Here is a 12061-nt window from a genome sequence, read left to right on the forward strand (position 1 = left end):
GAGCTGGGCCACGAGTGGTCCCGGTTCGTACGGCAGGCCCAAGGCTCCTGGGCCCGTTAGCGTTTTTCCCACAGCCCGCGTCGCTTCCTGGAGCCACCGGCCCTCCCGCTCTGCCCCTCCTGCTGCGCACAGCTGCCCACAGTCAGCGAACCTGGGCGTCCCTGGGCGTGCTGGCCGTCCTTCCCGCCCTGCAGCGCCGTAGCCTCTGTGACTGACGCCTGGTCCCATGGGGGTTCCAGTGCGTGTCGGGCCCCTGTTCCAGGGCACCTCCACATTGGTAAAGCCACAAGGTTGGTGTATTAGTCAGCTCAGGCTGCTGTACCAAATACTACAGATGGGGTGGGGTGGGGTAGGGCGGGGGTCGTGGGGGGGGTCTTGAATGACAGAAGTGTGTGGTTTCATGGTTCTGGAGGCTGGAAGTTCTAGATCAAGGTGTCAGCAGGTTGGGTTGGTTCCTTCTGAGGCCTCTCTCCCTGTTGGCTTGTGGATGGATGGCTGTCCTCTCCCTGTGTCCTCCCATGGTCTTCCTCTGCGTGTCTCTGTATCCAAATGTCCCCTTTTTATAAGGACACAGTCACGTTGGGTTAGGGCCCACCCTGAAGACCTCACTTTAACTTGATTCTGTCTTTAAAGATGTTACGTTCTGGGGTGTCGGGGTTAGGGTTTAAACACGTGCATTTGGGGGCACACAGTTCAACCTACTGCTGCTGCCTTCGGGTCATCAGGCTGCCCTGGGCTGTCAGTCCTGGGGGGCCCCTGCAAAGCTGGTGTGTCGGAGGGTGAAGGAGGTGACGGAGTTGCTCTTTGGTCCCCCCTGTGACGGAGCAGGGCCCCCCCAGCAACTAAGAGATCTTACAGCTTGGAGGACCTTGAAGGGGGGCGGTTCTCTGCTTTGTGGCCTCAATGTCCGTAAAGACAGAAAAGCAAAACCAGTGACTGAACTGGCCACCGGTGACACTTGGTTGTGGCAGCTTGAGGGGAGTACTACTGACATCTAGTGGGTAAAGGTGAGGGACGCTGCTAACACCCTACGCCGAAAGCCCAGGACAGCCGCCCACAGCAGAGAACAGTCATGGCAATGTGAATGGCCCCAGGGTTCAGAAGCCCTGATCTGGGCAGTGCAATTGTTAATTGCATTGTCGATTTTAGGGAACTGTGCAGTTGGTGGTAAGGAATACAGTTTTTCCCTCCAGCACATGTAGGACATTCACAAAAATGGATCATATGTTAGATCACAAAGAAAACATCAATTGAAAAATGAAAACTCATGTTACTTTAGTAGAAAGATTGTGGAGAAATAGGCTCTCAGGTACCATTGTTGAGATCCTGATCTGGTTCCGTCTCTTTGAAGGGCATTTGGAACATTTATCAGAGATAAACACATATACCTTGATCACGTTAATTGCACAGGCAGCGTATTTCCTACGCGGTGCCTACCCGTTCACTACAAAAAAAACAGGAGCCGCCTAAATGCCATCAGTGGGGGATCATTTAGATAAATTAAAACTCATCAATACAAGAGAATTCTAGCCTGCTGTTCCTCCCTTTGGCCATATAAAATTTCTGATATTCTAGTGTTTTCGACTTACAGAAACGGCACTTTTTGTAAGGCTCAAGCCGTAACGTGAACACGTTTGTATTTTTGTGCTAATGTGAAAAGACTTTAAGTAGAAAAGAGAGTGTGATGTGGTATTTATTGATTGATGCCATGTTTATATTTATAAAGGATGCCTGTGTGTTACCTGTGTTTGAATATGTATAAAAGTTTCTGGAACCACCTGCCAGACGCTGTCAGCAGAGGCACCTCCAGGGAGGGACCTGTGTTTGGGGAGGAGAAAGGCTTTTGTTTCGTCCCACCCTCTGCTTGGTTTGTGGTTTTTATCATGTGCACATGTTACTTTTACAGTTTACAAAACTTATTGTGGGGCTCTTTTTTTCTTGTTTCTTTTTTTTTTTCTCGCTGCGTTGGGTCTTTGTGTTGCGCGAGGGCTTTCTCTAGTTGCGGCGAGCGGGAGCTACTCTTCAATGTGGTGCGCCGGCTTCTCATTGCGGTGGCTTCTCTCGTTGCAGAGCACGGGCTCTAGGCGCGCGGGCTTCAGTAGTTGTGGCATGCGGGCTTCAGTAGTTGTAGCATGGGGGCTCAGTTGTGGCACACGGGCGTAGTCTCTCCAAGGCATGTGGGATCTTCCTGGACCAGGGCTCGAACCCTTGTCCCCTGCATTGGCAGGCAGATTCTTAACCACTGCGCCGCCAGGGAAGTCCCGGGGCTCTTTTTTTCTGATCATGAAAACCATGCATACTCCTCATGGAAGATTTTAAGGACAGATAAGCAAAAAGAGAAGCGCAGTTCTAGAGAGCAGCTCTGCCGGCCTCTGTTGACTCTCTGTGAGTCTGTGTACAAGTGTGTTGTGAGGAACAGGACGGCACTGTGTGTCCCACGCTCTTACCTGTTCTCACTCAGCGCCCATTTCCGGTGTCTGGGAAAGGCCGCGGGCCGTCAGCATCCCGGGGGGACCTGTGTGGCCTCAGGCCATCCACGAGCCTGCTCTGGGCCTTGTCCTCTTCCCGCTGGGGGCCTGAGGGGTGGGCTGTGGTGCCTCTGAGTCCGGCCCCTGGGGGCTCGGGCTCACGTCTCTCCTCCCGCAGGTGTGGAGCGGGGCCCCGCGGTGCGGCCCTCTCTGGAGAGCCTGCTGGCGGCCAGCAGTCACATGCTGAAGGAGGTGTTGGACGGCCCCTTCGTGGACCCGCTGAAGAACCTGCGGCTTCCACGGGAGCTGAACCCCAACAAGAAGTACAGCTGGATGCAGAAGAAGGACGAGCGGGTGAGGTGTCCCAGGCCAGGCCTGGGGGGCTGGGGGGCGGGCGCGGGGTGCCCCAGAGAGGCCACCTCACCTGGGCCTTGGCCGGCTTTGCGTTCGGAAGGGCCTGTTCCGCACCCAGCTTCCGCCACCGGTCTGCTGGCGGTGGTCCTGGGCAAGTTGTCTCCTCTTCCCGGGTCACGTAATCACGTGTCAAGAGTGCATCCCGTGGGTGACAGCTTGAGGGCTCAGGGAGAGCAGACCTGGCTGCGCCCCTGCTGCCCGTGGGCCTTGGGCAGGCGGCTTCATCTCCCCGTGCCCGCGACAGATGATCCAACAGGCAGCTCTGCCTGAGCGGTCCTTACGGGCCAATTCGGCCTGGACACAGCCCTGCAAAGTTGGCTTTTCGGTCCTTGGCGTGCAGCCGGGCAGTCCGCTTTGCTCAAGGCCACAGCTCGTGAGGGGTAGAAATTGGGTGTGACCCGGGCCCCTGGTCTCTGCTGTGAGGTCCCGCACCCCGGCCGAGGGCGGCGTCCTCACCCGCCCCTCCCCGCAGATGTACGCCATGAAGTCCTCCCTGGAGAGCATGGACGCCATGGAGCTGGACTTCCGGATGCGGCTGGCGGAGGTGCAGCGCCAGTACAAGGAGAAGCAGCGCGAGCTGGTGAAGCTGCAGAGGCGCCGCGATTCCGAGTGAGTGTGCCCCGCCGGCCCGCGGCCTGGGCTCTGTAGGCGCCGCGCTCAGGAGGGCGGCCGAGGCAGGCCGCCAGGTGTGCGTGGCCCCGAGTGACGTGTGCGTACCGTGCGTCCCTTCTCCGCGCCCCGCCACCCCCCGGGTGCACAGCCAAGCGTGTGATTCTCTTTAAGGGACAGGCGCGAGGAACCCCATAGAAGCTTGGCACGCAGAGGCCCTGGCAGGCCGCGGAAACGGACCCACGCCCTGAGCGCCCTGTCGCCCCCCCGCAAGAGAGGGAAGAGCCGCATCCGTAGCGGAAAGTAAGGCTGGCCCCTCGGTGGGTCGGGGACTGGCACAGAGCTCGGAGGGGAGGATCCCGGGCCTGCGCGGGGCCTGTGTGGGCGCCGGGGACCTCGCGTCCCTCAGGCTCTGACCCACCTGGATCGGCGGCTCGTGGGCAGCATGGCACGCTGCCCCGGGCGGGCCAGGAGGGCAAGCGTGGAATGGACAGGCAGACCCACCTCAGCCAGCGTGTCGAGCGTCACCCAAGCGTTGGGCCCGTCTTCCTGCCGCACCTGCTTCCTCCATGGCTAGGGGCTGATTCCCGAGCCGCTCTTGGCGGCGGGCCGCGCTCTGCTCTTGCTTGGTTTCCTCTGTGCCGGACAGCGTCACTCCCGTTCTCCTGGCTCGCTGTGCCGAGCCTACTCCCTGGGACCGGGGCCGCCATCTCCGCGCACTCGGGGACAGGCCCCTTTGGGAGCAGCTGGAGCGAGAGCGCCCCCTCCAGGCCGCGTGTGGGCGGGAATGGTGCTGCGTCCTCCCAGGGCGTCTGGGGGTAGCACGAGCTGAGCGGGAAGGGGCCGGAGGGCACCTCTGCCTGCGACAGCAGGGCAGGTGGATGCCAGGGCTTGGTTGAGGAAGCAGAGGGGGCCGCCGGGTACCTTCAAAGGCGTAGGAGAGGCAGTGGGGCGGCCACAGCTCTTCTCAGGAGAAGACAGCCCCAGGGGCCCCCTCGTCTTGCATTTACCCTTCTTGGCTGTTCCTGACTGATGAGAGGATGGAGAGAGGGAGAAATACCCTGTCAGTGGCCACACGGGGAGAGCAGCTCCTGGGGAGGAGAGCAGAGGCTGGGGCTGCCAGCACGCAGAGCTGCTGGTTACGAGCGTGGACCCCGGAAGCGGACGCACCTCCTGCCCGAGTCTCAGGTCTGCCCCTTCTTGTGGCCTTGGGCCAGGTGTTAGCCTTTATAGATGAGTTCCTTCATCTATAAAAAGCAGTTTCTAGAACACAGCATTGTTTTGTGGTTAAAGTATAAAACACAGACATGGAGCGAGACACGTAGTACCAAGTAAAAATTATTATCATTATTATTATTACCTGTGAGGGTTTAGCTGAAGCAGGCAAAAGAGGCCTTCGAACCAGGACCATGGCCCGACTGCTTATGCTCCTAGGGGTACAGGAGACCAGCCAGCGGCTCTTCCTTCCTGGAAGCTCTTGATCTGAATCCCCCTCCCATCCTGGTGGATTTCCGTGGCATTCCTGATCCTTGTTCCTTGGTACAGAGGAATCTGACGGTGTAAAGATATGCGTGTGAGTGTGTATGTGAAGGAGCACGAGAGAGAAAGTGGCCAGCAGAGGATACACTGCTTTCAAGAAGTTTTCTTTTTCCCCCACTAAACTCTCATTCTGCCTCCTTCACAAGTATCCCAGAATCCCGGCGCCGTAGTGCTAGATGCTCCGTCTCCCCAGACTCGTCACTCTGTCACCACGGTCTGTGCGTCGACATCCAGAGCCCACCCTTAAGGGCCACGAGGGCGGGCCCCCAGCCCGTGAGTGCCGCCTGGCCAGGGCGCTGACCGCTGGTGCATCTGGGTTTCAGGCTGAGCGGCAAGCCCCTGCTGACCTCGGACGACTGTGAGCTGGGAGCAGGGTTGAGGAAGAGACACAAGGGGCCTGAGGAGGACCACGATGCCCTTGGCGGGACCGGGAAAGCCAGGGGGAGGAGCCAGCCTTGGGACGAGCACGAGGCCTCTTCAGACTTCATGAGTCAGGTCAGTGGCCCCGCCCCGTCTTCCAGGTGTGCTGCTGGCTTGGGGCGGGAGGTCTGGAGGGGGCGCCGGAGTTCACGCTCCCTTGGCAGGCCTGCTGGCCCTGCTGCTGCCCGGAAACTGTGGAGGTGGTTGCCTTAGTGCCAGAGCGACTCTCCTCCCATGTTCCTCACTGTGCAGAGGGGGAAAGTGAGGCTCAGGGGAGGTCAGAGACCACCAGAGTAACCCCGCCTCGGGTGGAGCTGTGTGCGCCACTTCCTGTGTGTGTGCTCCGTGACCCGGTGCTGAAGCCGAGAAGAGAGACTGCAAGTTCTTAACCAAGTAATGCGATCACTCTGTTGTTTCACAGTATGAGTTTAACGAGCAGCTTCACCACTCTAGTTCGAGGAAACAAGGGCTTGATGCCATTGTAATTTCCTCTGTGAACTGTCCTGAGGTAAGGGGGTGAGAGCCAACACCTTGATTTTTCTTCTTTCTGCAGAGTATTGAAATCATCCACTTCAGGCCCTCATTGCTAAATGCTTACGTACCTTGTCATCCCTCCCGGTAAAGGCCCTGTGGGAGAGGGCTGTTTTGGTTGACTCGGCCGTCAGAGGGAAGGACTCACATAGGGGAGATTGGGTCCAGGCGGAGAGGAGAGAGCCAGTTTGTATGTCAGGATCCTCTGTACTCTCGAATTGTGAAGGACACTTTCATGGTTTAATTGACGCTATCCCAACTTTTCTCTCCTTAAAGAAAATAGCGATAAAGTGTTCAAATGAGGGCCATTGAAACGGCAGGTTTCAACAACAAAGGACTACAGCCGACGAGAGACGCGCAGGCAGGAATTTATCTGTGAAATCTCTAATCGTTCTTTCTGCTTCAGGCGTCCAGGGCACACTCGAGGCATTTTCTCCGCAGCTTTGGCCCATTTAGCTGGATGGGCTGATTCAGGCTGTGCTGTGCAGCCGTCTTCATCACCTGCTTTAGGCGATTGAGATAAGCAGATCAGCTGTGCTGTGATCTGGGTTTTCCATCTTGGGTTCATCCCTCCTCCCTTAATCCAGCCGCCTTCTCCCACGCTGCTGCGCTTCGAGCGCTTCCCCTAGGAGGCACCAGGTAGCGCCGTGGAGAGCCAGTGGCAATGCCAGTGTCACTGATAACTGTAACCACAGTGACAGCTATTTAGTAAGTGCCTCATGTGCCTTTTCTCAGTTCGTCTTCAGAACGACCCGCTGAAGCCTGTGCGTAATTACCCCCATTTTACAGAGTAGAGGAACTGAGGCTAAGAGGAGTTAAGCGACTTGCCAGAAGCCGCAGAGGCAGGGAGAAGGAGCTGGGGTTCGTCAGAGCTCGTGCGTGGAGACCCAGTGTTTGGTCAGCCGTCTTAACCTGTGACTTCCCAACTTCCCTTTCCAGCTGAAGATTAAGAAAAAGAAGATGGCCAGCGACCAAGAGCAGTTGGCAAGCAAGCTGGACAAAGCCCTCTCCCTCACAAAGCAGGACAAGTTGAAGTCGCCCTTCAAGTTCTCGGACACTTCTGGGGGGAAATCAAAGACGAGTGGGGTCTGCGGCAGGTACTTGACGCCCTACGACAGCCTGCTGGGCAAGGACAGGAAGGCGCTGGCCAAAGGCCTCAGCCTGTCTCTGAAAGCCTCCCGAGAAGGTAAACACAAAAGGGCCGCCAAAGCCAGGAAGATGGAGGTGGGGTTCAAGGCCAGAGGCCAGCCCAAGTCGGCCCACTCCCCGTTCGCCTCGGAAGTGAGCAGCTACTCCTACAGTAAGTAGAGAGCCGCGCCGCCTCAGGGCCGCTCTTTCTCTCCTTCCTCCTCTTTCCTCCTCCTCCTCCTCTTTCAGCCTCGAAAGCTCGAAAGGTCTCTCTTCCGCCTCTCTCGGGTCGAAAGCGCGAAGGTCTCTTTTCCGCCTCTGTGCGGGCCCCGCCCAGGCCGGAAGCAGAAGTGCCTGTGATTGGCGGGCGCCGCGCTGGGTGCCCACCTATGATTGGTGGGTGCTCGTGATTGGCGGGCGAGTGGGAGCGGAAAGCCCCGCCGGCCCTTTCGGTACCCGAAAGCTGTCGTGCACCGCAGAGTTGGCTGCTTCGCGGCCTGGAGCGGCTGGTTGTGAGAACCGTAGAGATGACCCGGGTTCCGCGGCCCGCAGGCGGCCGTCTGTCCACGGGCCCGGTGTTAGTGAGAACAGCATTTGTGGAGCGCACGCCAGGGCTGTCTGGGCCGTATTTCCCTTTGTCTCTGCGACAGTCCTCCAAGTGGTTAACCCGCGTTGTTCCCGAGGATAGATCCTGAGGTCGGGCCGGGGTCAGGCCCAGCCTGTCCGCCTCAACTGCGCAAGACGTGCTGCCATCATGGGCGCGGCCTGTGCGCTGCCCGCACAGCAGCCGCCGGCTGCAGGCGGCTTTCGGGCCCCTGAAACGTAACAGCTGGTGGGACTGAGGGACTGAGCTCTAACCGGAGCCCGTGGCATTGGAGCTGCTTCTCTGGGAACTCCGGGAGCATGGTTTTCCGGAGCCGGGCAGCCTTGCCCCTCACGCGAAGCCCGACGCCCCGCCGGCTCTCTGTGGCCTCTGGTGGCCCAAAGCCCGCCGTCTAGCATGTAATAGGTGCTCAGTAAGTACTTGTGGGCGGAACGCGCAGTGCCCAGGATGGGTGGGCGTCGGTACGGTGCCCGCTGCAGCAAGACCAGGAAGGGGCTGCTTGCCCCCGGCCCGTCCGCAGGGTTGGTTCTGAGGCGAGCCCAGGCCGTGAGGGGGGGCGGCAGGCTTTTTCATCGTTGACCGCGTGGACCTGTGTGACTGGGCCTTCGGCTGGCTCTGCCGAGCTCACGGGGTTGGGGGTGTTGAACGTGAAGTGTAAAAAATGGACCCCTTTGAGGTTACAGTGAAGAACGTCTTTATGGATTTGGAGTTCAGATGCAGAGGGCTGTCGGCAGCCCTAGGTGAGCTCACGTGGGAGAAGAGCTGGACCTGGCACCTGGCATGAGGTTAAGCTGCTGCTGGGGGGTTTTTTGGTTTGTTTTTAAGGTTCGTGGGTTTGATGGCCCCGGGTCTGCAGGGTTGATGCTCAGATAGGCGTTGGGGCAAGCAGCACCTTTTGTGCCTTAGGTACTGGGGACGTGTTCGGACGCCGAAGCCTCCCGGCCCTCGCGTTTGGGTGGGTGTGAGCCGAGCAGCATGGCTTAGGCCCCTGGCCACTGTGGACCAGTTTCAGGGACTTGCAGCCCTGAAGGAGGAGGGAAGGGCTTCCTCTGCACGTTTTGGAATATTGGATAGCGAGTGGGGGAGGGTTGCCGCTCCTTTGATCTGTCAGGGGACGGTGGTCGGTGGATGTGGCCTGGCGAGTTGCTGGAAGAATCCGCCACTCCTCCCCGCTTGCAGGTGGATGTGTCAGGGTACAGGCTAGAGGCCAGAGAGAAGTTGAGGTCTCTGAGCCGCTGAGCGTACTGCAGCAGACGTGCGCGTGCGTGCAAGGCCGCGTTCCGAGTGCCGGTCTGCCTGTTAGGCCTTTGTCTAAAACTGCACTGTCCCCGTGAGAGCAATGGGTTATCATTGCCACAGGGAGGTCGGAAGGCCTGTCTCCAGTGCTGGTGGCTGTGATATGCAGCTGGCTGTGGAGAGGGCGTGTCTCTGTTTTTTATGTTGGCTTTTTCGTTGTTCGTGGTCGCTGAGAGCGCACGCGCGGTCGTGAAGAGGTCGGGGTGTTTCCAGCAGAGAAGCGCTGCGCCTGCAGGAGGTGGGAAGAGAGCACGTTGCTCTCTTGCTTTTCCACGTTGGGTTGGAGGGGTTGGCTGGCATGCTTGGTGGGTTCTGGAGAGAATCCAAGCTGGTTGTCCTCACGCTCGGACATCTCCAGCCTGGGTTGTGGCCTCAGGAAGGACGGGATGGAGTACACGGGGGATGGAGTACACGGGCGGGAGAGCTGTGGCCAGGGCACGGGCGGAGGCTCGTCTGTGTCCTCCCTCCTTTTAGAGTGGAAAGCATAGACGGAGGAGGAGGCAGCCAGAGGACCCCTGTCCCTGAACACGCACACACCCACCCACACACACCACACCCACATGCACACACCACACACACACACCACAGACTCACGCACACACCACACTCACGCACACACCACACATACGCACACACACACACTACAGACACACCCACCACACCCACACACACCACACAGCACACACACCCACGCACACCACACCCACACCCTCCACACACACCCTCCACACACAAAAATACACAGCACACACAAGCACACCACACACACACCCTCCACACACACCACACACAAAAATATACAGCACACACACACCACACACCACACCCACACGCACACACCGCACACATACAGACCACTCACGCACACACCACACACACCACACACACGCACACACCACAGACACACATCACACACCACACACATACCACAGACACACACCACACCCACAAACAGCACACACACCCATGCGTATCACACACATGCACCCACAAACACACCACACACACCACACCCATGCACACACACACACACCACACTCGCGCACACACCACACACTACACACACACACCACAGACACCACACCCACAAACACACCGCACACACCACACACAAAAACATACAGCAGACGCACACCACACGCACGTGCGCACACACACACACACACACAGTTTTTCTTGGGCTTGGAGAGAGCTGGCGTGCCAGAGCTGCGGCTGCGTCCAGTAACGTTGCCCGTGTTTGGGGTGGGTTTTACCAGATCAAGGGACCCCAGTCTCTGACTGCAGAGCCTTTCCATCCGACAAAATCTTGCTTAACAGCTTCACACGTAAAACGGATCAAAGTGGTATATGTCCGGGGTGGGATTGGTAGGGGCCAGAGCTGTGCCCGTTTGACAGCCCCCCTCCCCAGAGCTGGGTGATGTCTCTCAGGAAAGCCTCACCCGTATAGTAAGGTTGGAGACTTGTGGGAAGCCGGCAGCAGTGTACTGGTAACCCGGCTCTCTGATAGGGAAAGGGTGGGGGGACAGCAGCCCGGATATCGTTGCAACATCATGTGCCTGGTTCTTGGCGTAACTGTTCAAGCCGCCGTCCTGGTATTGCTGAGCAGGGGGCCGGGAACGGGGGTGCGTGATCGCCATCGTGAGCCTGCGTCCGCTGGCCCCGCACACCGCCGGGAGCTGGTGTTCTGGGAAAGAATGGCTCTAACTGAGCCCTTCCCCTCCTAGGCCTTGTCCCTCCCCACAAGGGGCCTCTGGGCCGGCTGCAGTCCCGTGGGGTAGACAGGACTTGGCGGGGCTCTCTGTGCCCTGGGCAGAGACCTTCCTGAGAGTGGCCGGGCGGTGGGGGATGCTGGCCGCAGCCAGCCTAGAAGGAGCCTGGGTCCGAACCCACGGAAGACGCCTGCAGCTCAGAGGCCTCGCGGGTGAGAGGCGAGGCCCAGGTCGGGAGGAGAGCTCCAGGTGGCGGAACTCAGCTGGTTCCACGGCCGGCCCGTAGGCATCTGGACCTCTCTGTCTGGCGAGTAGGAGATTGTTCTCAAAAGCGCTGAGAATAATGGAAGAAAGACACCAGCCCCCTCCCTCCCCCCGGCGCCCTGTGACTTATCTCTATTAAAAACTACTTTGACTGCAGATACGGACTCAGAGGAAGAGGAGGAATTCCTGAAGGACGAGTGGGCTGCCCAAGGCCCCTCCAGCTCCAGACTGACATCTTCCATCCTTTGCGGCATGGTGGCGAAGAGCAGCAAGCCGGCCGGCGGCCCCAAGCTGACCGAGAGGGGCCTGGCAGCCGCCCGGACTCTGAAGCCCAAGCCGGCCGCCGGCAGGAAGCAGCCGTTTTGTTTGCTGCTTCAAGAGGTCGAGGCCCGTTCCTCCTTCAGCGATTCCTCGGAGGACTCGTTTGACCAAGGTTACTAGCTCCAAACACACAATACCTCCCGTGTTTCCTAGCGAGAGAGTGAGTGCGAGAGCGAGCGCGAGCGAGGCGGGGAGGGCGGCCGCGGCGCCGCCGGGATGGCCGGCCGGGGCGGCCGTCTGGTTCTTGGCAGCGTAGCCTGCTGTATCAGCCCGAGTCTTTGTTTTTGTTTTTATTTGTACCTGTATCATCGTGATAAGACCATTGGCTGGCTCTTTCTGAGCTTTCATATGGACTGTTTTTAGTCTTCCTCTCTTGTCCACTCCCCTCGCCTCCCCTGCCCCCTGGACCGAAGGCCTGGGTGGGTCCTCCCGGAGGGGCCCGTGGAGGCCTCCCTCCCCGGGGACATTTTGTAAATGGAATTCTGTCGTGTGGGCGTGTGACTTGATGTTTGTACCGCGATTTTGGTAATATCGAGCTTTATTAAACATATCGAGTTCATTTTTAACTAAACCCGTGTGCCTTGTCTCTCTTGCTGTGTCCTGACTAGACCATTAGGTTGCCGCTTCCCTCATTTTGTTCCTCCTGCCCCCCTCACCCCCTTCCCCACCCCTGCCCCAGAAGGGGTAGACGGAATAATGCAGTCTGCGCTCTCTCTATTATTCAAATATCCCTGGTAGCTGTTGGCATGCCTTTCATT

The 12061-nt window shown here is 58.6% G+C and overlaps 1 protein-coding gene across 8 annotated transcripts in view; it reads left to right on the forward strand.

Moving 5' to 3' along the window:
- TNRC18 (trinucleotide repeat containing 18) overlaps positions 1-12061 on the forward strand; it is an 83712-nt gene that overhangs the window by 41893 nt on the left and 29758 nt on the right. For 5 of the 8 annotated variants that reach the window (XM_079944703.1, XM_079944705.1, XM_079944707.1 and 2 more), the window contains 6 exons: positions 2647-2822; positions 3355-3491; positions 3666-3794; positions 5354-5525; positions 6921-7281; positions 11140-11415. In XM_079944703.1, the coding sequence (XP_079800829.1) occupies positions 2647-2822; positions 3355-3491; positions 3666-3794; positions 5354-5525; positions 6921-7281; positions 11140-11415 (1251 nt within the window). Of the gene's footprint in view, positions 1-2646; positions 2823-3354; positions 3492-3665; positions 3795-5353; positions 5526-6920; positions 7282-11139; positions 11871-12061 lie in introns of those variants that run through there. The other 3 variants (XM_079944706.1, XM_079944709.1, XM_079944710.1) reach the window with 2 other exon arrangements.

This window comes from Stenella coeruleoalba (genome assembly GCF_951394435.1).
Source record: "Stenella coeruleoalba genome assembly, chromosome: 15".
Taxonomy (NCBI): Eukaryota; Metazoa; Chordata; class Mammalia; order Artiodactyla; family Delphinidae; genus Stenella; species Stenella coeruleoalba.